At 66.0% G+C, this 25,003-nt stretch overlaps 1 protein-coding gene across 7 annotated transcripts in view; it reads left to right on the forward strand.

The window, feature by feature from the left end:
* The window catches only part of KCNAB2 (potassium voltage-gated channel subfamily A regulatory beta subunit 2), a 62,609-nt gene that overhangs the window by 20,837 nt on the left and 16,769 nt on the right, over nt 1-25,003 (forward strand). For 2 of the 7 annotated variants that reach the window (XM_028511553.2, XM_036025246.1), the window contains exons 2-5: nt 4,250-4,377; nt 5,389-5,430; nt 21,198-21,241; nt 21,663-21,700. In XM_028511553.2, the coding sequence (XP_028367354.1) occupies nt 4,301-4,377; nt 5,389-5,430; nt 21,198-21,241; nt 21,663-21,700 (201 nt within the window). In that variant the 5' untranslated portion in view covers nt 4,250-4,300. Of the gene's footprint in view, nt 1-4,249; nt 4,378-5,388; nt 5,431-12,406; nt 12,691-17,868; nt 18,381-21,197; nt 21,242-21,662; nt 21,701-25,003 lie in introns of those variants that run through there. The other 5 variants (XM_036025247.1, XM_028511551.2, XM_036025245.1 and 2 more) reach the window with 5 other exon arrangements.

Here is a 25,003-nt window from a genome sequence, read left to right on the forward strand (position 1 = left end):
CCCCAGGGCCACCTCTGTCCCCACCGTGGGGCGGGAGGCGGCGCCAGCTGCCGGAGCAGCCCCTGCAAGCTACCAGGGCTTCCCGCCCGTCTGCTGGTTCCCGGGAGCCCCTGCCACCTCTGGGTGAAACGTGGTTTCCCCGTGGAGGAAGTGAGGGTTCCAGTCTTAAAAACAAAATGAAGGGGTCCCCCCTCTTCAGGGCTGAGGGCAAGGCCGCTGGAGGACCCCAGAAGCCCTTCCCCACCTGCAGTCCTGTCCGGGAAGGGTGGCCTGGAGCCCCAGCACCACGGTGCGGGCACCCCATCATCACTCTCCAGGGGAGGAGGGGGCAGGGCTGCGCAGGGAGCTCCCTGGTGCCCAAGGGGCCCCCGCCCTGCCCAGCAAAGCAGGGTGCTGGGGTGCTCCCCAGGAGAGGCTCCTCCCCCCCATCAACCTGGCTCTCCTGCGCTTCTGGACCCAGGGCGTGGTCGCAGCGGGAGGCCGGCAGGGCGGAAGGGCAGCTGGGCCTGTTGCTGAATGAATGACTAAGGGGGCCGTGGCCTGGGCACTGGGTTACAGGGGTGCCCAGCACAGGGGGCCGCTCCTGAGGTTCCCCCAGACCAGCTGCAGCTCACGAGGTGGGTGAGGCCCTGAGCTCCCTCTGTCTGGAGCAGGGGGAGAGCCCCGCTCAGCACCCTTCCACCTGCGCTCGCCGGATTGGGGGCTGGGGGGCCACCCCGTGGTCAGAGCCTCTGTCCCCTCTCAGGGAGGGAGGGCGGCTGCTCCCAAGACTTGGGGCCGGGGCCACCCACCCCTGGCAGAGCCCCCAAGGACCCCCAGCCATCGCTGTGCGGGCCCTGCTGCAGTGGGAGCTCCCCCCGCCCCCCGCCCCAGCCAGCGGGGGCAGGAGGCGGGGTGAGTCTGGGTGGGCTGTGCAAGGGGGTTCCAGCGTCACTTTGGGAAAGCTGGCACTTCTCGGCGGTAACCTTTTCCCTGAGCCGCGGCGTCAGGGAGGTGTGGACAGGGCCTCCCCCTGCCGCGGTCCAGGGCACCGTGCCGGGCCCCCTTGTGCGTGCTCGGGGCAGGCATTCGAACGTCACCCTGGGAAACCCGGGCTGTTTGGTCTGTGACCCTTCAAAGAAACTCTTGGCGGGGCTCCATGGCCCGGATGCTCGTGCTTGAATCTGGCCACGTGAGATCCGTGCTGCGTAGCGGCAGGTCGGTGGGTCGCCGTGCCGCCCAGGCCTCTGGGACTCGAGGAGAGACAGGTCTCATTCATTGTGGCAAAGAGCAGGGCACCTGGCCGTGACCCCGTCCCCCCTCCTCCCGCCACCTGACTCTGAGCAGGGCCTGGGGGCGCCGTTTGGGCATGGAGTTGTGGGTCTCCAGGCCCCTCCCAGGAGCGGGGCCTCTCGGCTTCTCCCCTGGATCAGCGCCCCACGTGCACGCGAATTCGGCAGCCGCCCTCACCAGGGGCACTCGGTCTTCACCCCGGCCTTGCTCAGCGACAGAAGGAGGTCTGGCGCCAGGCTCCTGGGGGGCAGAGGGGGCGGGGAGGAGGGGGTATTATGCAATGCAAGCGCCCTTCCGGCTCCGTGTGGTTTCGAGCGGTTACACCTCTTCCTGTCTCGCTGAGGCACACAGTCACTGCAGCGGTCTGTGCTCGCTGCAGCCCCCGTAGAGGTGGGGGTTTATCCTGTGGAAAAGTCACAGCCACGCTCGAGGGCAACGTGCAAAGGAACGTCCCCGAGCCCCTCGGCCTCCGGGAAGACCGGTGATGTCCGCCGCGCCCCGGCGGCGGCGTGAGCCCGCCCCGTCTGCCTGCCTCCCTCCGCCAGCGTTCACTGAGCAGCTGCCACGTGGCCGGCGCCCCCTGGGCCCTGGGGCGCACCTGGGGTGAACCAGAGCCGACATCCCCGGGGTCTCGGGGCACGTGGGGAGGGAGTCGCCGTGGGGGACAGTCCCTCATTGTGCGGTCACCTCCACGGTAGCCAGGGCCTCGCACCCGCCCTCGTCACACTTGGGTTGGTCTTTGCGACCAGTAGGACACACCTCTGAGCCCCAGTCACGACAGACATCACGGCTGGTCTCTCTCGAGTCTTCCCTCCGGGGGAATACCCAGGTGACGGGGACCGGAGGCCGGATGCCCACAGCCACGTGCACGAGGCGTGTGAGAAGAGGAGCCCCCTGCTCCAGCCAGCCTCAGGTGGGACTGCAGCCCCAGCTGGCCTCCCGCTCAGCCTCGAGACGGACCTGAGTCAGACCACCACCCCATCTGTCCACAGTTCCTGACTGCAAAACCGCCACGTGACACAGGCGTGCCATGGGACACAGGTGTGCTGTGGTGAGCTGCTTGTCGCGTGGCAGTGGATACCTTGTACAGTGTTGTCATGCTTACGACCTCAGCTATCGAGGGACAAGCCTTCCGGAACCTTCACACTTCCAGAATAATCCAGACTTCGGATGTGGCCACAGGGGACCTAAGAAGCACAGGCTCCACCCTGCCCCCACCCCATGACCTGGAGTCGCACCTGTTGGGTCCACGAGAGATTAGCCCTTTTCTGGGGAAGTGTGGAGGACCAGCGGCCGTCTGAGCGCGGAGCGGAGAGGCAGCGAGGGAAAAGCGGACGGTGCGGCGAAGCCTGAGGACCCACAGAGTTTCCGCCACCCTCCCCGACCCGGGATGGGTCGTCCCAGGCCACCCGGAGGACGGAGGTGGGCCCGGCCCAGCCCGAGAAGAAGACAGCAATGTGTGTGGCAGGCTCCGGCAAGGTTCTGCTGTAGGAACCGACACCCCTCCGGCACACAGCGCGCTAACTTTCTCCCCCGCCACCTCCCACTCAGGGAAGGGTCCAGCTACCGGGGCTCCCCTGAGCTCCAGAATCTGCAGAGGGAGACAAGCATGGCCTTGTTTTCTGGGCACCGGAAGTGGACCCCGCCGCCCACGGGAGGGAGTCGTAATTTAACGCACCGAGGACGACCCAGGGTGTGCTCCCCAGAGTGCCCGGGCTGAAGCCCCGCCCACCGGCAGAAGGGTACTGGTGGCCGGCCACGGCGAGCCTTCGGGGATCCGGTGGCTCCACGTCCCCCGTCAGACCAGGTGGCACGTGCAGTCTGGGCCCATGGGGTGGCCTGGGGCATGTGTGTCCACGGCGATGGCAGAGGCCCCGGGGCTGGTGCCCGATGGCCGGGGCCGGAGCTGGTGCGTTGTGGGTGTACTCGGTGGGGGGAGGCAGCAAGGGACACGGACGCCGGAAGAAGGGAGGAATGGGGGCCGACCGTCCAACCTCCCGTACCCTCCTGGCCTCCCTCCACGCCAATCAGATGGCAGCTCAGTCACCCAGAACCCCTGGACGGCCGGGCCAGGCCCGCTCAGAAACCATCTTCTGTGATTCCATGTCTCCATCCCGGATTCACAGGCTGGAGGTCAGGTCTGACCTCTCTTCGCAGGATCTTGGTTTAAGCCACTTGTTCACTTTCTTCTCTCTTCTGGATGTGCTGGATCCTTCCCAAGTGGCCGTGGGCGAGAGAGGAGGGAGGGAGGGGAGAGGGGCAGGGGGCAGAGAGAGGAGAGGGAGGCGGGAAACGCATGGGACTGAGGCCGCCCTCGGGCCCTCGCCGCACGGCCTTCTCCGGCCCAGCAGCCCGCCCAGTCAGAGCCAGCGAGTCAGGAGGGAATCCAGGAGCAAGACGGGAGGCACGATCCACGTCGCCTGATTACAGAAGTGGCGTCCCCTCACCTGCGCCACGTGTTGCTGTTAGGAGCAAGTCACTGGGTCTGGCGCTCAGCGGAGCCACGGGGGTGGCACAGGGCGTGTGAGAAGCTGTCTCCTTAACACTAAGCGGTGGCGCCAGGGGGCTGGAGCAGGGGTCAGGGGACGTGAGGCAGCGAGGATGGGCCTGGGGGACGGTTGTCCTGGCGTGGGGCAGAGAGTCCCCAGTTCCGGGTCCACAGACTCCCCGGGGACCGCTGTTCCTTCACTGTGGGTGACAGAAACCTGTGCCCAGAGCCTCAGCCCAGCAGCTGGAGAGGGGGGAAGGGGGAGGCCCCCCCAGGAGGGGCGGGGCGGGAGAGTGGAGAGATGGGGTGCAAACGCTCACGCTCACTGGACCCCGGCATCGGCCTCGTCCAAGGCCCCGTGAGTCTGTCTGTCTGTCTGACGGGTGACATGCAGAGACCCCTGCGTTGGGCCCGCACCCTCGCAGAGCCCCCCAGCCAGACCCGACTGGTCTTCTGTAACCAGCCCCCCCTCCTCTGCTTTCCCCCCAGCACCTGCCCTCGTGAAGAAGAGCGTGGGTCCAGGCAAGCGAGGCCGGCTCCATGTATCCGGAATCGACCACGGGCTCCCCGGCTCGGCTCTCCCTGCGGCAGACCGGCTCCCCCGGCATGATCTACAGGTGACCCCCGACCCCGGGCCCCCAGGGTCAGCCCCGACTCCAGGAGGGGTCCCCCTGACGCAGAGGGAAGGCCCGCGTGGGGCCCACGGGCCGAGAGGTGTGGAGGGCGGCGTCTTCTCCAGGGGAAGGAGCAGGAGCTCCTAAGGCCGAAGGGGGGAGGAAAGACCCAAGATTCCCCAGGTGGGGTGCAGCCGGGATTAGTCCCCTGCCTGGGCCCGCCCCCACTCCTGGAATGTTCCACTGGAGGAGACAGGCCCTTCCTGGCCCCTGTTCCTCTCATCTGACACGTCGGGGTGCTGGGGAGGGCGGGGGCGGGCACCCTTGAGGAGCCACTTCCAAATCCGGCTCCGGGTGTTCCCGCGCGACTCCGTCCCAGGCGGAAGGAACCCCAGGGAGGGTGGCAGAAGGCATCGCCCGAGCACAGAACCCAGAACATGGTCGGTCCCCAAACCCTGGCGCCCAGGTGCAATCCTGGGGGGGCCAGTCAGTCCCAGAGCAACGGGAGGGACCTTCCCAGATAACGGTCAGGGCCCCAGCCACAGAGGGTGCCCCTGGAAACCGCCGGGAAAAGGGGCGTCCCTCTTTCCTCCAGACCCTGAAAAAAAAACCACAGTCACGTGCAGACTTGCCGGCGAGGCGGGTGGTTCTTGGTTCGAGGGTTTTCCACTGTTGTTCGGGCGCATATTTCCTTCAAATCCAAGACGGCCCCCAGGGTTCACCTCCTTTCTCACGTCCCGCTCGCTCTGCAGCGCAGCGCGGCGGGCGCGGAGGGACCCCACCGTCCCGGCAGAACGGCCTCTGCGCCCGCGCGCCACTGGGTGGCGCTGCCGCCGAGCGCTTGGAGCCCGGCGCGCCTTCCTGCGGGCCCCGCGCTGAGTGGAACGCGGAGCAGAGCGGGGTGGGGCCGGAGCCGCGCGCGTGGCGGATGCATCCGGGCGGGCACCTCCCTGTGGTTAATGCCAATTGTGGACTCTCTTCTCTCCCTCCTCTCTCCCCCATTGCTGCCCGCAGTACTCGGTATGGGAGCCCCAAAAGACAGCTCCAGTTTTACAGGTAACGAGCCCTCCGTTTCCGCAGACCCGCAAGCTGAGGGCAGGGGAGCGGGCGGGAGGGCCGTGCGCCCAGGCCCGTGCACCGGTGGCTTCTCGGAGGTAAAGCGCCCCGACGAGGCCCGGCTCTGTTCTCTCGCGGAGCCTACTCCCCTGGCATTGGCACTGTCCTGATTGATGGAAGGCATGAAGCGGGGTTCGGTGTGATGATCGATTGGAATTTGCTTGGATTTGAGTGAGGGGACTTGTGATACCTGCCTAGCTCTCTCGGGCTCCACGGTAAAGCCTCACTATCCCATCGCGGTTTGCGCTTCCTCGGTGCTCAGAGTAAAAGACCCCCTTTCCCTTGGGGTTAGGCTGAGTTGCCGCCTGGGAGTCGTCCAAGGCCAGCCCCTACCCCCAGGACCCGGCTCAGGGAGGGACGGGCTCCCCACGGCCTCCCGATGCACGTCCCTGTTGGTGAAGCAGCTCCGCAGTGTTCCCAGAGCAAGAGGAGGAGTCCCCCAGGGGCGTGGTGCCAAGGGGCCAGGCAGGCCAGGCTGCAGGGCCTTCTCCGGCTGTGGGCAGCCTCCTCCCCCGCCCGCACAGCAGGGACGGTGCCCCCGGAGGGCACGTGCTTCCCGGGAAGTCTCTCGACTCTAGATACTTCCTTTGGCATTTTTTCCTGTCGGGAACACGCCAGGGTACCGGACCTCGGGTCAGCTCCGCCGCCCCTGGGACTGACTGTGTGGGGACTCGGCTCGTGTGGCCCCTGGCGACGGGGCCCTGGGGTCTGTGGTGCGTTCGGGCGTTCGGTCCTGGGAGGCATCGGCGTTGCGCACACCCACCATGGCGGGACCGTGGGGCGGCTCCTGCGAGGACGCACCAGGAAGCTGGGGCAGCGGGTGCAGGGCGGCTGGGTCCCGTGTGGCTCTTCCCTTCCCGCAGCCCCGACACCTCGGGCCGTGACCCCGACGCCTGGGTCCCTGGGCTCGTTCTGCCGCCGCTGCTGTTCCCATGTGCGCCCTCCCTCCCTGCAGAGAGCTCCGGAGAGCGGCCCGAGCCTGGAGCTCTGCTCGGATGTCGGCCGGGCGTGGTTTTGCCCGGAACTGTTAGGTCCACACGTGGGTCCGCGCGTGCGTTTACAGGACGAAACGTTCACTGTGGCATCTGCGTGCCGGGCTGACCCGTCAGAGCGGGCTCCAGGCACTCGTCATGGCAGGGTCAGCCCGTGAGTCCAAACGTGCCCTCTCGCGGCATTCTCAGACCTCCCCCCGGCTCCCCGGCCGGAAAGGAGTCGGGGAGACAGGCGGGCAGGAAGGTCCTGCAGTCAGACGGCCAGCCGAGAGGGCCCGCCCCCGGGGAGGAGCTGTCAGGGTGAAACAGGAGAGAGTTGCGCTGCCCACTGACCCGTCCAACACCACAGACCCAATGTCCGGCCCACCCTCTGCAGGGGCCCCCGGGTGCACAGCCTGCCCCCCACCAGGTCCTCCTGGCCCAAGGGCGAGCCCTGCTGGAGACCTGAGTCCCCGCCTCCCTCCCCACCTCTCAGCTCCATGGCGATCCCGCGGGCGCTGGCCCCCCTGCCTTTGGATCAGATTCCGTGGTTTCTTCACACGGACACTCGGGTGTCTTTTGTGGGGCCTCTGAGGAAGCCCTCTGTGGGGGTGGGATCTTTGTCCAGCACACTGGGTGCCACTCCCAGTGGCGCCTCCTCGTCACCCAGGCCCCGGCAAGGCTGTCGGTGGCTATTTAAGTCAGTCGGCACGGGAGCGCCTCTCTAGGCCAGGGCGAAGGTGTTCAGGCATGCCCCGCCCACACCCTCGTATCCATCAGCTGTTACACAGAATGCCGCGTGACAAACAGCCCCAGCACTCCCTGCTGTGCGGCAAGAGGCGTTCATTTCTCACGTGTATGTCGGTGGCAGGACCAGGGTCAGTCCGTCCAGGGTGGACTCGGCTCTGAGCTGCGGGTTCGGTCCAGCTGCTCATCCTCCCACCCTTCCTAACGGGGGGACGTCCCAGGACCATCCTCGTGGCAGAAAAGCCAGAGCACAAGCAGACACCTGTCCTGTCTCTGAAGGCCAAGGCTGGAACCCACACACTGTCACTTCTGCTCGTCCTTCTGGCCAAAGCAAACCTCACGACCCAGCCCCATGTCAGAGGGCAGGAAAGATACCCCTCCCCTCCCCGTCCATGGGAGGAACCAGTCCCACGGTACAGAGAGGGACAGGGGATCGGCCACAGTGATGCCACCTGCCCCAGAGCCCACATACCCCGGCGGTACCCAGAGCGCAAAATGCCCCTGGAAGAAGTTGAAGGAGCTGCGGGAGGTCCCGAGAAGGAAGGGGTCGCAGCCCACCGAGAGTCAGGGGGGCTTCGCTGAGCGGCATCACGGGGCTTCGAGCTGGACCTTGCAGTCTGGACCGGATTCAGTGCGGAAACCACGAAGAACATTCTAGCAGACGCGACACCTGAGCCACAGCTCAGAGAGGTGCGAGAGAACAGGAAACCGTGGCTTCGCAGACGTGCCACCGGGGCCGGCACAGAGAATGACGAGCAGCCAGCCTACAGGGGCAGGCGGACGGGAGTCTGGTGGGGGGCGGGGCCTCGAGTGCCCAGCTTCGCAGCTCGAGCTGCCCCAGGGCGCACTGGGGAGCCGTGGGCAGCGGCTGAGCAGGGCAGGGCAGGGCGGGGACCGGGCCCTGCCGCAGGAAGGAAGCGGGCAGCAGGGAGAGGCTGGGTGTGGGCGGCCAGCAGAGGTGGAGGACGGCCGGACCGAAGGAGCCCCAGGAAGAGCCGCGAGGGGCAGGGCGCAGGAACGGGGCGTCCGGAGCCACGCCCACAGGCCCGTGAAGCAGCCACGCTGCGTGGGCAGAGAGGAGCACCAGCCCGAGCAAGGGGAGGGTCGGCCCTCAGAGCGCGTCGGGCTGATGGCCGCTGGCCAACGGCGAGGCCCGGGGCCACCTCAAGCCACCATGTCTGACAGACGCAGCGGGCTCAGGCCTTCGAGAAAAGCCACCGTTTCCCCAGCTGGGCCTTTCTGGGCAGCAGCGCTGCCGGTCCCCTCCGTGGGGGTCCCCTCCTGGCCACACATGTGCATGCCGTGTGCCTTGTCCCCCGGCCGGAGCCATCCTGTCTGCTGGTGTGTCGTGGGGGAAAGAGCTCAGCCTCTGTCCGAAATCCCACACAGAGGCGCTGGCCACCCTTTTAGCTGGAAAAGTGATGTCATGCTGAGACTTTTTGGCATCCTGGGGTGACCCAAGGTGCCTCTAGGGTCATGACCCTGGGACGGGAGGTCAGCATAGCCTCACCCCAGAGCTCAGCCTCAAAGCATCTGCCCCCAAAACTCCAGGACAGGCTGTGTGCCGTGAAGAGGGGTCCCTGCACCCCTCCCTGTTGGAGTGGCCGAGCAGTGTCCAATAACAAGCTTCCAGAAACTTCTGGCCGTGTATAGGTGCTGAGTGCCAACCGGGGCGCATCCCAGTGCAAGGGAGGCGGGGCGTCTGCACGTGTGCTGAGGGGGGTCTCCTCAGACCTCAGCCCCTTCCACGCGGGTGGCGGTCACACGCCACGGGGACCCCGGCTCCCCTGCCACAGACACCGCTGGGAATGTGGTGGGGACAGGGCTGCCCACCTGGGCCCCGTCCTCAACTAACAGAAAGCCCGGGCAGCCCCTTTGCACCCACGGTTCAGGGTCCTGTCCCCCGCTGGCCCTCGGTTGCCGTGGAGACGGCAGGTGGGTAGGAAGGGACGGCAGGACCCGGGCCGAGGCCCCGAAGCCCGAAGCCCGAGCCGGCCCGGCCAGCGTGCTGCGCGTCTGCACCTCCCTGAGCTTTTAGGGGAAGCGGCGCTCCTGAATTATTCAGCCCGTTCGGCCGAGTGGAGAGCGCCCTAATAGGACTAATGGACTTGCTGCCTCCAAGCCCGACCCCTGGGGGCCGCTTCTCACTCACCGCCCGCCTCTGCAGCGACACTCCCTAATGAGAGGGCTGCCGCCCCAGCTCCTCCGAGAAGCTGGGCTGTGTCCTTTGCCACAGGCAGACGCCAGGAAGGCAGGTGAGCGGCCGTCAGAGCCTGGAGTCAGCGGCAGCGCCTCCTGGGGGGTGCAGCCGGGGGACCGGTGTCGGGGGACAGAGTAGGGGAGGGGTGGTCCTCGGGGTGCACCGGGCTGGTGGGAAATTAGACCCTCTCCATTGTTTTAAAGTAGAAAACCTCAGAAAGAGTCGGCCCTGGGTCACTGGGTGAGGAGCACTGGGGGTGGCAGCAGGGGTGGGGACGCACCTGCAGGTGCCTGCTTGCTCCCAGCCCTGAGGGCGCCGCCCTCTGTCCTCCCGTCCAGGGAGACCCGGTGTCCAGCTCCCGGCCTGTGGGGCTCCCCACTGAGACTCGGCATCGTCCGTTTTCCGGGGAATGGCAACAGCACGTTTGGGGGCTGGGCGGACGCAGGGGGCTGAGCTGCGGCTGCCCGGCGGGGCCTGGCTTGCTGACTGCCCCGGGGCGAGGCGGCACCTCACTTGGCAGAGCTGTGCGCCCCAGCGGGACGGGGACGCTTCCCTCTGCATTCCCGCTCTCGGGAGCCGTGGCTGGCGTGAATGTCGCTGCTTAAAGAGACGGCTCGGGACCCCAAACCTGATGCTTTGGGGGCTTCTGGTACACAGCCCTCAGCTCAGAAATCCCAGAGGAGGGTGGTCTTGCCTCCCCGGACTTCGTGAGGCTCACGTCTTCCTTCCTCTCCTCTCTCCGTGTCCCGGGGGTCATTTCCGTGAGCTCCCCCCGGGCTCCCTGGCCCTCCACAAGGGCAGGTTTGCAGAAGGCAGAGCGGCCCCAGCTCGGGAAGGAGCTGTAGGCGCTGCCGCCCTTAGCCGTGGCTATTGAGGGGGGGCTGGTTGTTCTTGAGGTGGGGACAGGGTGGTGACGGGGGGGGCGAGGCTGGAGATCTCTGCAGCCCCCCCTCAGGATGGGCTTGCCCTCCCTCCTCGGGGCGTGTCTTCCCGGGTCCCCTTTGTCCCAGGACCTGACCCTGCTCCGGTTGCCTTCAGAGGGGAGCGGAGCGAGCCCCAGCATGCAGAAGGGTGGGGAGCCTGGCTCTGCTCTCCCCAAACCTGCGGCACTGGGGACCAGCGGGCCCCTCTGTGGGGTCATGCCCGCCTCGAGGGCCTTATAAGGGGAAACATTTCCCAGCTTCCCCAGCTCCTCCCAAGCTGTGCATGGCCCCCTGGCCACAGACCCCTGTGGGCACCAGGCCCTCGCCTTCCCCCCTTTGCCCAGGGGCTGCCACGTTCGCCCACACCCCACCTCTCCCAGCAGCCCCTGGCCCGGGGCGGCACGAGGGGACACTCTCAGCAAGAGGCTCTGGGTTCCCTCCGTGAAGGCCGCTCCCAGGGCTGTGGTCAGGAAGGGCGGCGAGCAGGGAGACACTCTAAGGCACGGGGTGTCAAACCCGTTTTCACCGGGGGCCACAGCAGCCTCGCGGTTGCCTTCAAAGGGCCGAATGTAACTTCAGGACTGTATAGATGTGGCTACTCCTTGACGGTTCAGCGTGAGCTCGGTGCTGCTGCCGGGTAGAATTACAAGGTGCCGGGCCGGATAAAACCAGGCGGAGGGCCGAGGGCCTTGGGCTTGCCTCCTGTGGGCCAAGCCCTGGCCACACCCCGCCCGCACCCAGCACCTCGGGCACACGTGTGTTCTCTGCAGGACGGGGCCGTCACTCTCGTCCGCACTGCCTCCTGGCAGACGTTTTCTGGTGACATCGGCACCCGCACAGCCGCCTTGCATCGCCTACACCCGAGTCCACATGCGCTCTCACGAGAGGCCTGTCCTGCTGCCAGTCCCTACGCCCTGCGCCCCCACAGCTGGGGTCCCGTCTCACACCTCGCAGATGGGGGACGGCGGCGCCGCCCTGTCCGGAACCCGGGCACGTAGCCCCTTGTCGTCCCAGCCCTGGGGCCTTGGCCGGGTTTCCGGAGCCAGACCAGACCTGGGTGCTTTCTCGTGGGCACTGTCTTGAGAGCTAATGGCTATTGATCTGGGCCTGGCGTGGGCCCCAGTTTTCCGGAAGCGCCCCCGCGGCTGCAGCCAGCCCTGCGCCGGCTCCCTCGCTGCGTCCGCGAGCTCTCACCAGAGTTCACGTTCCACACACGCATGCTCCTTCCGTCGCCTGAGCCGCGGGCTCGGGACTCACCGCGTGGCGTCACGTGGAGACGCCCGGCCCTCGAAGGCTGCGTGTGTGAGCTCCCGTGTGACTGGTGGGCTCTCACGCACGGGCCCGGCTTCCTGCTGTCTGTAGCTTCTGAGGGGGCGTCACCGTCGTTCCGGGCGACCGTGTGGCCGTGGCTCTTCACGTCTAAGCTTTGAGATTTCCCTACTGAATCCATCCCCCTGCCATTCTCCCTTAAGGCACCCACTCGGTCTCCCTGTGCAGGAATTCGGGGACTGGGACATCCTGGGTGATCACAGGAGTTCCTGGAGCCCAGGAACTCTCGCTGCTGGCACTGCGGCGTGTCCCCAAGTCCGGAGTGCCTGTGGGGGTGGCCTTCCCCGGACAAGGCTTGGGGAGGGGCGAGGTCGCCTGGCACAATCACACCGGCATCTGCTCAGCGACAGGTGTGCTTCCCAAGCATACCCCTTTCCCCGGCCTTACCCGGTAACGCCTCCAGGGTGCGCTGTGCTGCCGCGCCTTCGGCTTTGGGGCTCGGGCTGTCTGCATGCTCTCCGTACCCCCGTTCTCACTGCGAGCACCCTGAGCTCTGCCGCCTGGAATGCAGCCTCAGCTGTGCTTGCCTCACAGTGCAGGGCGGGAAGCGGGGGTCCGAGCCAGAGTCCCCGGCCGTGCAGCCTTGGCAGCTGAGAACCTCGTGCCGAGAGGTGTTTACGCCCAGGGGCCAGGCCCGGTCCCCAGGCGCCGGCAGCCCTCCGCGGCTGCTCTCACTGGAGGATGTGTCTCTGCAGCCGCCCTGCCCCGGGGCCAGCGTCCAGCTTGGGCCGTGGGAACAGCGGCGCGCTCTCTGCCCCGTTGCCCCTCGGCCTCCCCTGCCCGGACGGCGGCGGCGGCTCCCAGGCGGCACCATGCTGTCCATGACGTACAGCGAGAGCCTGCGGAGCGTGAGCAGCAGGTGCCACTCGGACTGGGCCCTGCACCCCGTCCGCCAGACCGACACGCTGGAGCTGCAGCGGCTGCGGGAGGTGCGGGCAGCCGCCCAGGCCAGGAACATGGAGAGCTTCCTCCGCATGCACGGCCTCTCCCTGGACGGCTGCACCGCCCGGCGCACGGGCATGAAGTACCGGTAAGGGCCGGCGGGCCGGCGGGAAGTGCCTGGGACGCCACGGGAGGCCGGCGCGGCCAGAGGCAGGTCCGAGAGAGGGCTGCGGCCCGGGAGACCCGGTTAGCAACTGCATTGTACGTTGGGGTCGACATCCCGTGCTCAAAATTCCAACCACACGGACATGTGTGAAGGGAGAAGCAGGAGCCTGCGTGGTCCTGTCCCCCAGCAACCGGCGCCGTAGAGCTTGGTGCATTCTGCCTGGCAAGAGAGTGTTTTCTAGAAAAAAACTTGGCAGAGGGGTAGATGCGCTCTTTCTTCTCTCCGTGCAACGGCGTTGGCACAGAGTGGTCAGCAGGGCTGGGTGGTACAGAGGTCAGGGCAAAGCTTAGTTCATCGTCTGAAACAACAGATCCATCCTGGCACCGGACGCCCAGCGTGGCTGCTGGGGCGAGGGTGGGCTCCCTGCCTTGGGCCCTCCATCCGGGCTGTCGCCCGTGGGACGTGGTCTTCCCCAGGTGGCCTCCGGGTTGGTTGCTGCAACTGCACCCGTGGCCACCGTGGCAAAGGCTGCGGATGGGGCGTCCCTGCGTTCCCCGGGTGACAGGCAGGTGGGGCTATTCGGAACCTCGGAAGGACAGTCTGCGTGGCTCGCCCGGCCTCGAGATCAGCACCCGGGACAGCGCTCCCGCCAGCCGGCTCTCGCTGCTGCTGGCCTCAGAGAGGGGCCCCCGCCCAGGGCTGGTCTTTCCCATCTAAATCGCCTCTGTAGCCCCAAGCCGCCCGGCGACGAGCCCTGGCCGGAGCCAGTCGGCCAAGGGCACCCTCCCTGCCCCATCTGTGTGCCGTCGCCTGACTCAGCAAATGCAAATAAATGGAGGGTGCCCGCGGACACTTGAGTTTCAAGTAAACGGCAAACTTTTATGCTAGCATGAGTGTGTCCCATGAGGTACCTGGGACATACCTACACTAAACAGTTATTCGCTGTTTGTGTGGCCCTCAGGTTTCTGTGGACGGCCTGTGTGACCTCTGGCTCCTGCCCAGCCCCGGCCCAGGGGTGAGTGACCTGGCTGGTCTGTGCAGAGTGGGCCAGAGGCCGGCCCTGGGCCTCTTGTGGTCACATGGTCTCCTGGGGGCACAGTGTCTGGGCCTTCAGCTCAGTGTCTGAGCGCAAGGCTGTGATTTAAAGAAGGGGAAACACTTCCACGGGGAGCCCGTTAGGTGGCAGGATTCTCAAGGCTTCGTGCTCCAAATCCGGCTGCTTCGAGGGGAGGACCGAGGGTCAGCTGGCCAGGCCGCAGGCGTTCCTAGTCTGGTGGGGGTTTCTCAAGGTGCGGGGGAGGAGGGAGACTCCATGGCTTCTGTCTTCGGCTAGGCACCGGCGCTTTTCGTGAATTCAGCAAATGTTCACGGAGGGTCTCCCTGGCTCCAGGCTGGCAGCCAGAGGCCGCACGAACATCCTGGCCCAGGAGGGGGGGGGGGGGGGGGGGGGGGGAGGCGGAGAAAAGCAGGTGGCACCTCAGCGGTGAGGAAAGCCGGGGGCAGCTGGGACCCGCGCCGTCTGAAGGGGGGCATTTGAAGATGTGGGGAAGAACCTTCCAGGCCAAGGGACAGGGTCACAACTCGGGAAAGGGGACCAAGCAGGGCGGCCAGAGCTCACCCCTGACCCCCTGAGAGGCCCCAGCCCCCTCCCTTGTGGACACAGCCCGTGATCAAGGGCGCACTGGAGTGGGTCTTGTCCCCCAAGATGTCACGTCTGCCCAGAGCCGCAGAATGTGGCGGCGTACTGGGAAACGGGGTCATTGCGATGCAATGACTCAAGATGAGGTCGTTCTGGAGAAGGGTGGGCCCTAAGTCCCAGTGACCTGTGTGTGTCCGTGTAAGTCACACGGGGACCCGCGAGGAAGAGGCCGTATGACGGTGGAGGCAGAGGCGGGAGTGACGTGACCCTGAAGCTGGGAGAGGTGATGGAAGGAGCCCCCCCCAGAGCCCTCAGAGAGGGCTCAGCCCTGCGACACCCCGATCTCAGACTTCCGGCCACAAGAACTGGGAGAGAGCCATTTCTGTTGTTTGAAGCACCCCCGGCTGGTGGCCTGTGGTCATGGGAGCCCCAAGAAACTAACATGGGGGGATGGCGACAAACCTCCCATTTGCCCAGCTCCCCGAGGAGCCCATCTGAACCAGGCTGAACTCCCTGGGGGGGTGGGGGGCAAAAGGCCCTGGGGGGGTGGGCTGCTGCGGAGGGAAGGCACAAAGCTGACCGGAGCGCCACCCGCCTGTAGTGCTGGGCAGGCCAACGCTTATCACCCCGGGTTTGGTCGGGGAGCCCGTCTCTCTCTGGCAGACCCCATCCTGCTGCAGCAGGGGGTCTGGTTTTCGGGAAACAGGGCGGCCCCCTGTTATTAAAGATCCCAGATAAAAGCCGTCCCACAGTCGCCGGTCCCTGTCAGCAGCCTGGCCGGGACCCAGTTGAACTTGGTCTTAAACGTAAGGAAGACAGAGCCCACAGACGAGCGAGGCTGGGCGGCCCAGGGAGGGGCGGCCCAGGGAGACGCGGCCGCGGGCCCGGGTGCTTGGTCAGCTGACCGGAGCCCCGCAGCCGGGGAGAACCTTTTCTGTTCACGTCCCCCATTTTTTAACCGCCCCCAAGCCTTGCTGTTTAAAATGAATGCACTGAATTCTTAAACCCACACGACCCCCATGAAAGCTGCCCCTCCCTGTGCCCCTCCCACCACCTAGCCCCAGTGATGGAGGGCTGAGATGTGGCCTCAGGCGGTGGCTGCAGGCAGGGGCCTGTGGACACCAGACCTTGTCCCTCTCCCGCTCCGCGGCACCAAGAATGAACCCCCACTCCCCGCAAGGCCCTGCCTGGCCCTCGTCTGACCCCCTCCCTCCCACCCAGGGCGCTCAAGCCCATTCCTCCTCAGGGCCCTCGCACGCTGTGTTCCCTCTCCCTGGAAGGTGCGTCCCCTGGACGTCCACAGGGCCGCTCACCCCCACCAGGGGCGCCTCCATCCTCGGAGACACTTTCCTGACCACCTGGCCCAAATCAACGCCCAGGGAGCCATTCCACGCCCACTGTCCGTCCTGACTCGTGGGCCGCCTCACCCCTCCCACCCTCTCTCTCCCCGCGTTTCTGCCCCTCTGCACCCCACTGAGAGCGGGGCCGTCATCTGTTCCCAGCACCCAGAACATTCTAAGTCCTGTGAGCACAGGCCGATGGCCCTGGGCGGCCGTAATAAAGGGCTGTATGGACGGCGGCATGTAGGGCCTCGCCCCTCCCCCACCCCGAAAGCGCCCCCAGCTCCTGGTGGGCTCCGGTGGCCCCTGGCGTTCCTTGTCTTGTAGACGCGCCCCTCCAGCCTCTGCCCCCCCCACCCGCACGGGGCCCCCTCCCTCGTGTGCAGGTCCGTCTCTGGGTCTCCCTCTGCAGGGACAGCAGTCATGGCGCTAGGGCCCCCTCAGTCGAGCGTGGCCTCACCTTAGCTACATCTACTAGGACCTCCATTCCAAATAAGGCCACCGTCACCTTTGCAGGCTGGCAGCACTGGGCCGGACTGGGGCGTGGGCTGGGGGAAGCCACAGCCCGCAACCCCTGAGCAGCCCTCCTTCGGCTCTCGCCCGCCAGACGGCACCTCCTCCAGGAAGTCCACCAGTCTGCCGCTCTTTGCTCTTAGAAACGTCAGGGGGCAAGGGCCTCCCAGGCCACTGCTGCTTGGGACAGCCCCCACCTTGTCAGCATCCACCCCTCCTCCGCTGCAGAAGGGCGCCTTTGGGTGCACACCGTCCTCCATTCGGCATGGCCAGGGCAGCCTGACCGGTACAGCCGGGCGCCGGCCCCGCCAGCCGCAGCCGCGCGTCCTCACTCTTGATCGGGGCCGTCTGTGCGGCGAGGGTGTCTGCCCCTCCTGCCGGGAGCCCGCCCTCACCCCAGCTTTCCCATCTCTCCTCGCCATCCTGGGCACGTGGGCTGGGGGGCCCAGGTAGCTGAGCCAGAAGCCTGTGGTCCAGGAGGCTGCCTTCAGTGGCCTTCCGGGGACACAGCTTCTGAGTGCGGTGACTGCGCCTCTGACCAGTCACAGCAGCCACTGAACCTCCATGCTCTGTGCTTCCGCCTGAGGCCCGTGTCCAGCCAATGAGGACTCACCCCCTCTCCACCTAAACACGCTTCAAAGGAGAGACTTCTGGGGCAAGTTCAAGTCAGGGGGTTCCACTTTCTGCTTTCCACTCTCGTTCATTCCTGTGACTGTCTAAGGGTATCAGGAATCGTGACCCCAGTTTTGGGCGAGTGGAAAGTGACAAGCTCTGGGGAGCCTTGACAAAACCCTGCCCACCCCGTCTGAGGGGCAGCCCTGGCCCTCCCAGATGGCGGTCAGCCTTGGCAAGGGCCACCCTGCAGGACGGGAGCGTCGCACTGGGGGCCAACAGGGACATCTCTCTGGGTTTCAGAAAACCCCATGAGCCACACGTGGGGGAAAGGAGGGTGGAATGGAGGGTCTTCGTTCATTCGTTTGTTCACTCATTCATTCATTCATTCGTTCATTCCCGAAGTATTCGCTGAGCAACTGCTGTGGCTGAGTCCTCTGTAAGTGCCAGAGCTTCTCAGGCCTCTGGTCCCTGACCCCCGGGTCATTGTCGTCTAGACAGAGTGGCCTTCCCTCCGCCACTCTGGCTTCTCCTCGTGCCAGGCCCCAATGGGAGCCACCTTTTCCTGGGCAAGACCCACAGGCAGGTGATGCCGGCCAGAGCCACAGCCCACAAGCCCCGCCATTCACGTCCGCTGGCAGCACTGCCTGCCTCTCCGCGTCCTGACCCAGCGGCCAGTGCGACCCCCGGCGACCCGCCAGGGCCGCGGCTTGTGCAAACCCCCTCGTTAGTGACTCACCGGGCGCCTCCTGAGCCTCTCACCAGCCACCTCACTGGCCTGGCGGGAGACCCAGCTGCCCGCGGTGCTCGGCCCCGGGAGGCCACGCCAGGCTGCCTCCGAGAGACCCAGGGAAGCCTGCAGAAGCAGCTGCTCCCCGAAACCCCGGGCCGCTGCCCGCTGCCCCACACAGGGGCCCTCCCTCCTTCTCCCGTCAGAGGCCACCGTGTCGCTCATTGGCCAGGAGTCAGGGGCAGCCCAGCCCTGCTGGACACTGCTGGGGGCCGGCGGCCAGAGCCAGACCAGTGCGGGGGCAGCGGAGGGACCTCAGCCACAAGGGAGAGGTGAGGGGGCAGAAGGCGGCAGCCCCGCGCGACTGCCAAGTTCCCTCTGACGCGTCCTCTCCAGCCCGTTTCTGGAAATTTGATTCCCTGGCCCGGGAGGCCGCAACCACTTTTCTCCGTCATCGGTTCTGGAAGCCCTCGCTCCCGAAGGAAGGAAGACCTCGCAGCCCCTCTGCCTTCCGGGGTCCCGTCGGGCGGGCGGAGACGGGCTGATGACTGCGGAGCCCGGGAGGAGGGGGCCCCAGCCCGGCAGCTGAGTGCCAGCCACCCCCCCCCCCACGCCAGCCGGCCACCATGCAGGTGTCCTTCGCGTGCTCCGAGCACAGCCTCAAGGCCCGCGGCCCCGACGAGCGGCCAGGCCGGCCGGCCGCCAGCAGCCCCAGCCTGGGCACCCGCGGCCGCTTCCGGGCTGTGGCCATGGTGGCCCGGAGCCTGGGGCAGCTGTCGGTGCAGAGCCACCGGAGCGCCGGTGACGCCGGCGTGAAGCAGCAGGGGATGAAACATAGGTAGGAGGCTTGGACGGCTTTGCTGGGTGGGGGGCCGCCTTCCCCTGTCCCCCCTCCCCCTGTAAAACCTGCAGATGCCCTCGGACTTGGGCAGTTTTTGAGCTGCGAGGCCAGAAGGGGCTTGTTCTAGCCTTGGCAGGCAGGGCGAGAGCTAAAATCGAGGCTCGGGGTCACCCCAAGTTTCTTCGAGCCTGCAGGCAGGCAGAGGGAGGGCGTGATGGCTTCCCTTCCTCCTGCCTACTTGTTTCTGTTCGGGTGAGCCCCCAACATCGGCTCTGGGATGCCTCCTCTTCCCGGGAACCCCAGGAACAGGCCACAGGCCCCTGCTTCCCCCTGGACGCACGGGGCCCCAGAGGCTGCCCCGTGGGCGGTCGGGTGTCTTTGCAGCGAGGCTGCTGGGTGAACCGCGGACAGCACTCACCTCCCCCCCCAACCCCGGCCCCAGCCAGACCCCAGGCCAGGCTCCTCTGCAGGCAGGACTGTGGCTCCGCGGGGCCCCGAGCTGCACCTGGAGCGTCTGCCCAGGCTCAGCCACAGCGTGAGGATGGCACAGGCTGTCACGTGCCCTTCTCGGGGGCTCAGGCCCCCAGGGTGCCAGGGCGCCTCGCTGTGTCTTGCAATGGAGAGGGTCGGGGGGCAGGGACCCCCAGCTGTCCCTTGCATCTCCACCCTGGGCCCCACCCAGATGCTCGATGGGTTCGGCAGGTGGAAACAATGGGGGTCCAGCCTTGTATAAGCAGGACCACACACACCCAGTGTGAGTCCTCCCGAACTATTGTTACACTGTCCGCACCTGCCCAGCGTCTCGGGGGCGTGTCTAGCGGTGCAGGGCGTCCAGGCGGCGGGCCTCACGCTTTTCCCTGCCAGGCGAAGCCCTCAATCACATTTTTACAGACAGCAGGAGAGACAGGAGCCGCATTCACGAAGACCGACATTACTGGGGTTTAGAGATTTAGCCAAGGACTTTTTCGCTGCGTCAGGTTCTAATCAGGGGAGAAAAGTCTGTAGGGAATGACGTTTTGGCCCTGAAAGTCCTGAGCGGCAGCGTCTGTCCAGTTGTGGTCCAGACATGGCTGCGCTTGGACGAGAGCCCCACCCCCCCGGAGCAGCGGGCTCAGAGCTCGCAGCCGCCCGGAGACACCCTGTCCCTTCGCATTTCCTCTCCCTGGGCCTGGCAGCGGGTGGCAGAGCGAATACCATCGTGTCAGCGGGGAAAACTTGCTCAGGGTAATTGTGGTGTTGCGCTCGAGAGGCGCCCTAGTTTTTCTGCATCATCCCTGGGGGCAGGGGGTGGAGGGGCAGCGGGGGAGCCACGTGCACTGGGTGCTGCCCCGGCATGCAGGGTGGGGTGGGGGGAGAAACTCAGCCCCCTGTTGTGTGTCCTCACCTGTCTGTTGCTGAAGCCACTCGCCCCTCGAACACACAGCACATTCCGGCACGCAGCCCCAGGCCGGCACCTGGATTTGTCTCTGTGAACACCAGGGCATCGCAAACAAAGTCCCAAGCGTTTTCGTGTCCCCGCACGTGTCCAGGGAAGGGCTTTCTCAAAGGGGCCCTTGACCCGCACTCCGTTGGGAACCGCCGATCAGAACCTCCGGCTCTTTTTGCCGAGCTGCCAGACCAGTCACGTGCAAGGCTCGGATGCCCCTGCACCGGTCCTCTCTAGCCGCCATGGGGCGTTCCCGCAGCTGTGAGTGAGCACACCTGGCGTGACCCAGTGTGCCGGAGACGAGGCCGAGCCCGCCCCCTGTCCGTCTGTCCAGCAGTCACAGACGCAGGCTGTCCTGGGGGGGGACGGTCCGAGCCCTGCTGAGGCACCAGCAGGTCATTCCACTGATTTTCGGGGGGAAGACAAAGGGAGGCTGCCGTCCCTGTGTAGCACCTCCCGTTTGGGGCCTGATTGGTTTGTCTGTGTGAGGACAAAGGCCGCCACAATCTCGTCCTGTGCCGTCTGCGTCGGAAATGGCATGGGCGGAGTCAGCTCCCGCCTCAGGCCCCTGAACTGTGCAGCCTCACTGCGCGCCCGGAGAGAACGGGGCCAAGAGCCCACCCCACAACGGACACAGGGGGGCGCTGGGCAGGCCCAGGGGCACTCAGTGGGCGAGGGGGCGGACCAGGGTCTGAAACCAGCTCTGGCTTCAGGGCCTCCCCAGGAGAGAAACCAGCCGCGATGCATGTCCTCCTTTGGGGCAAGACCCCTGGCCGTTGGGGTGTCTGGACCTCATCCCCTCAGTGGCCCTGGCCCAGGGGGGAGGGGGTCACACAGAGGCTGGGGCTCAGCCCAGGAAGCGGCACCCACCGTGGAGCCCCCACCCTGCTCCTACCGCAGAGGGACAGGCCCCGGGCCGCGTGGCCCGTGACGAGGGGCCGACCTCTGCTCCGCCACTCGGAGCTCGGGGGGTGGGGGGGGCCAAACGCTCCAAGTCACACAGGGCAAGAAACCGAACAAGGGAGGGGACGAGGACGCCTGAGGCCGGTACCACGGGATGGAACCAGTCCCGTTTCCGCGGGGAGACGGTCACACGGCTCCAGTGTGTCTCCCTGCAGGGGCCCCGCCCGGCCCCCAGGGTGGCTGTCCCAGCCCCAAGGCTGAGCCCGGGGGTGCGGGGAGGGGGCAGAAGGCCCTCACTCCCAGCGCAGGCGAGCGGCAGGCTCCTCTGAAGGTCCCCCTCACCCTCAGCGCCTCGAAACGGCATGGGCTTGGGGTGAGGGGGCACGGCTCACAGAGCTGGCCCCGGGAACCACGGTGAGGGGGCCGAGCCTGGCCGGCGGGTCTCCCACTGACCACCCAGAACTCACATGGTGCTTGTTTTTCAGGAACCTGGGGAAGTCGGGCCTGCGGGTGTCCTGCCTGGGGCTCGGTGAGTGTGGGGGCCGCTTGGCCTAGAGCCACCCAGGGAAGCGGGGGCTGTGGGAGGCCTGGGGGGCGGGGTGGGGGGGAGCGGTCCCCAGAGCAAGGATCGGTGGGGCCTGTTACCATGGTAACAAGGAGGCGTGCCTAGGAGAGGGCAGTGGGTGCAGATACAGCCTCTCCCTCTTTCCCAAGATGTGAGCCCGTTCCTGGGTCACGATGACCCTACCGCTCCACGCCCTGCACACACGCTGGGCACCCCAACACACACACCCCCCATCCATCGAGAGCGAGGGCCTGCCTGTCCCCACTGTTTTCCAGGCAGGCGCCCCTTCTCCGCCCCCTGCAGCCTCAGGCCCAGCACCCGGGGAGGGGCGAGTCAGGCCCCCCCAGGGCGGCTCTCTCACTGAAGCCCGTGTGTCTCCTTCCAGGAACATGGGTGACCTTTGGAGGCCAGATCACTGACGAGGTAAGACGGGCTCCCTTGCTTCCCCAGGCCCCCACGAGGGCGGCCCCTCCGGGCAGGCGGTGAAGTCTGTTAAATTAAGCACCAGCAACCCGGTGCTCCCGCAAGCCACACGGCTCCCCTCCCGGCTGGTTCCCCAGGGTGCCCTGGCCTGCACCTGCCACGGACGGGCGGGTCGGGTGAGCCGCAGCAGCGGCGTCACCCTTAGCAGCCGGGCGTGGCTTGGGGCTTCAGCAAGCCCCTTAAAGTCCCAGAAGCTCAGGCTCCACATCCGCAGCGTGCCAGGAAAACTCAGGGAGCACAGGTTTTCCAAAGTGTAAACCCCGACACGGTTCTGAGCTCTCCCTACAGAGCGGGTTTGAAGCCTCAGCGCGTGTCTGCTGAGGGGTCTGAGAATGCAGGCTCTGCTGGTCTCCCCTCAAACTGGAGACGGAGGGGATTTCCGCTCCGCTGGGCTCCCACTCCACAGTTCGCACAGTTGCTACCAGCCGCGCGCCCGGCCTGCACACGTGCTTGCCGGGACGCTGCACCGCCGGCATCTCCGGGTCCGCCCTGGAGGGGACACCACATCCCCCGGCTGCTGTGCACTTGGGGACAGCGAGTGGGTGGAGAGCTCCGGCCGTCCACACGAGGAGCCCCCCTCCCATCTGTCCTACTCACGGTCAGGAAGGTCGCGTTTCAAAATCAATGCGTGACTTCACATGAGACCTGAGTTAGCTGTGGTCGCTGGGCTGGTTTGCACAGCGAGAGCCGTGCTTCCGTCAGAGTCCAGTTGCCTTTAATTTGTGTGTTCGTTCCCCTCACCTGTCGGGGCAGCAGCGGGTTCGAGAGCCCCGTGCCCTGGCTGGGAGGGTCCGGGTCCAGGTCTGGGCGGTCTCTGGGTGGAGGCGGGCAGGAGGTGCTACGGCACCGGGAGCTGTCTCCTCCGGCCACCAAGGCTGGTTCTGAGCACTTAGACGGGAAGCCAGGGCCCCGGAGCCCACACAGGTCCCGGGAAAGAGTCGTGCTGCCTTGCCCGCGTCCCTGTCCACAGGGTTGCTGACGTCACAGGTGGCAGAGCTGTGGGAGGGGGTGACTTCATCTCCATGTGCGTGAGCCGCCCTGTCCAGCGTGTCCGTGTGAGGGAGCTGCAGAGCAGTGGCTGACGGTGACCGTCCACCTAGGTGACCTTTCACTGACAGGCCCTCGCGCCCAGAGAGGACTGACTGACTGACCATCCGATGGCAGCCCCGGCTGCCCTGCCACGGCCCCATCAGGGACTCAGTGACATGGGTGAAGCCACTGGAAGGCGTGTCCAGGTGATGAGAAGCTGGGTGGACAGCGGATACAACAGATGAGATTCAGGGTCCCCAAAGGTCCTGGCAGGCGAAAATGGTGGAGCGTGGGAGCAAGCAGCGTTTCTATGTTAAATCCTGCAGTTGGTGTCCAAAAAAATCAATGTGTCAAGTGCAAGGGGCCCCGCCTCGCCACGTTCCGATGGCGAGCAATCGGTGCGGGGCTTCAGCCGGCTGCCTGCCGGGGCTGAGCCAGCAGGGTGGGCGTCCCGAGGAAGCAGGGCACCCCCCCACTGGTCTGTGGAGGAACTTGTGGGCTCCCCAAACCCCGGGAGGCCTCGGCCCACCGGGCATGCCCACTCGGCGACCCCCTGGAAGGGGGGCACAGAACTCTGTTGTTAGGGTTACCTGCGGTGTGCCAGGCACCGTGCCCGGGTGCCAGGGGGTGCAGAAACGAGAGACCGGGGGATCGGCTGGGGCAGGTGGGTGTTCCTCAGCCAGGCTCCGCCCCCATCAGGGAGCAGCAGCCCTCGGGCCGCATCTAGCCCCCAGCTGTTCTTATGCTCTTGGCCTCTTGTTTTTTATGAAATGCATGACACATAAAATCTGCCACTTTAACCCTTTTTAGCGTGGTTAAAACACACATCGCGTAAAATCCAGGAGGCCGATGGTGACGCGTATGTGTCACTCAACGGCACGAAGTACATTGTCTCTGCCACGCCACCCTCCCCGCTGGCCTTGTCCCGGGGCTCCCGCCGCCCCAAACAGGAGCTCTGAACCCAGCACGCAGTAGCTCCCCAGCCCCTGGTGACCTCTCGCCAACCCTGTTGCTGCGCACTCCACAGCCCACTTCTGTGAAGTCGCAGGCAGGCGGCCACGCCCGTCCACCCACCCAGCGTCAGTGGCTCTTTCTCGAGACGAGGCCGGGTTGCATGCCTGCCGCAGGGACCGTCGGGCCCACAGAGCTTAAACTATTTACTCTCCGGCCCTCGACAGAAAAGGTTTGCCTGCCCCTGTCCCATGAGGGCACAGCATCCGTCATCTGTGGGACCGTCGTCCCAGGCAGCGAGGCTCCCGCAGGGCGGCAGAGAGGAACGAGCCTTGGAGGAAGGGACAGGGAGTGAAGCTCAGGCCCCACAGCCGAGCTGGCAGCTGCCCTGGTCAGTCGGGTTTCCAGCCTCAGGTCCCCTGCTCCACTCTGCTGCTCCGGTGGAACCACTCCCCTCCACCCCAACCCCTGCCCCATCCAGAGCTAAGAAGTTTACGCTGATCATCCCACTCAGCCCCCCACCACCTGGGGACGTGGGCGTCCTCATTCCCTCGTCTGGAACTCGGGGCCTCGGGGACGGTGCTCTGGCCTCCGGCCTGGGCTCTGGGGCAGCCGCACTGGGGCAGGACAGAGTCCCGGGCCCCCGAGGGTGACCACGGCGAGGGGCCCACATCTCTCCAGAGGTTCCCTCTGCCTCTGATTCCTGGGACTCGGACGTTGGAAGTAATGGACTGGCCACACAACAGAGGCTCCCAGACGGAACGCAGGCGGCACCCCCAGAGCGGACATCGGCAGGAGTCGTGTCTGGACAATGACAAAGGGAAGGCCCACGAGAGAGCATGGCATGTGGGGACTGTGACGGAGCTGCCACGTTGTTGGGGAACACTTGTGTTCCCACAGCAAACCCCGGAGGAGGAAGCACACCCAAATCACAGCAGAGGGAAGGGAGGGAGGGAGGGAGGGAGGGAGGGGGAGAGAGAGAGAAAAAAAAAAAGGAGGAGGAGGAGAAAAGAAAAGAGAGAGAGAGAGAGAGAGAGAAAGAGTAAGGGAAGGAAGGAAGGAAGGAGAAGAAAAGAAAGAAAGAAAGAAAGAAAGAAAGAAAGAAAGAGAAAAAGAAAGAAAGAATGAAAGAAAGAAAGAAAAGAAAAGAAAAGAAAAAAGGAAAGAGAAGAGAAGAGAAAAAAAAAAAAGAAAAGAGAAAAGAAGACACAGCCCTGGAAACCCCCGGGGCCCCTCCTCCTCTTTCTGTCCGTCAGCGTCTGA

The sequence above is a fragment of the Phyllostomus discolor genome, chromosome 5 (genome assembly GCF_004126475.2).
Source record: "Phyllostomus discolor isolate MPI-MPIP mPhyDis1 chromosome 5, mPhyDis1.pri.v3, whole genome shotgun sequence".
Classification (NCBI taxonomy): domain Eukaryota; kingdom Metazoa; phylum Chordata; class Mammalia; order Chiroptera; family Phyllostomidae; genus Phyllostomus; species Phyllostomus discolor.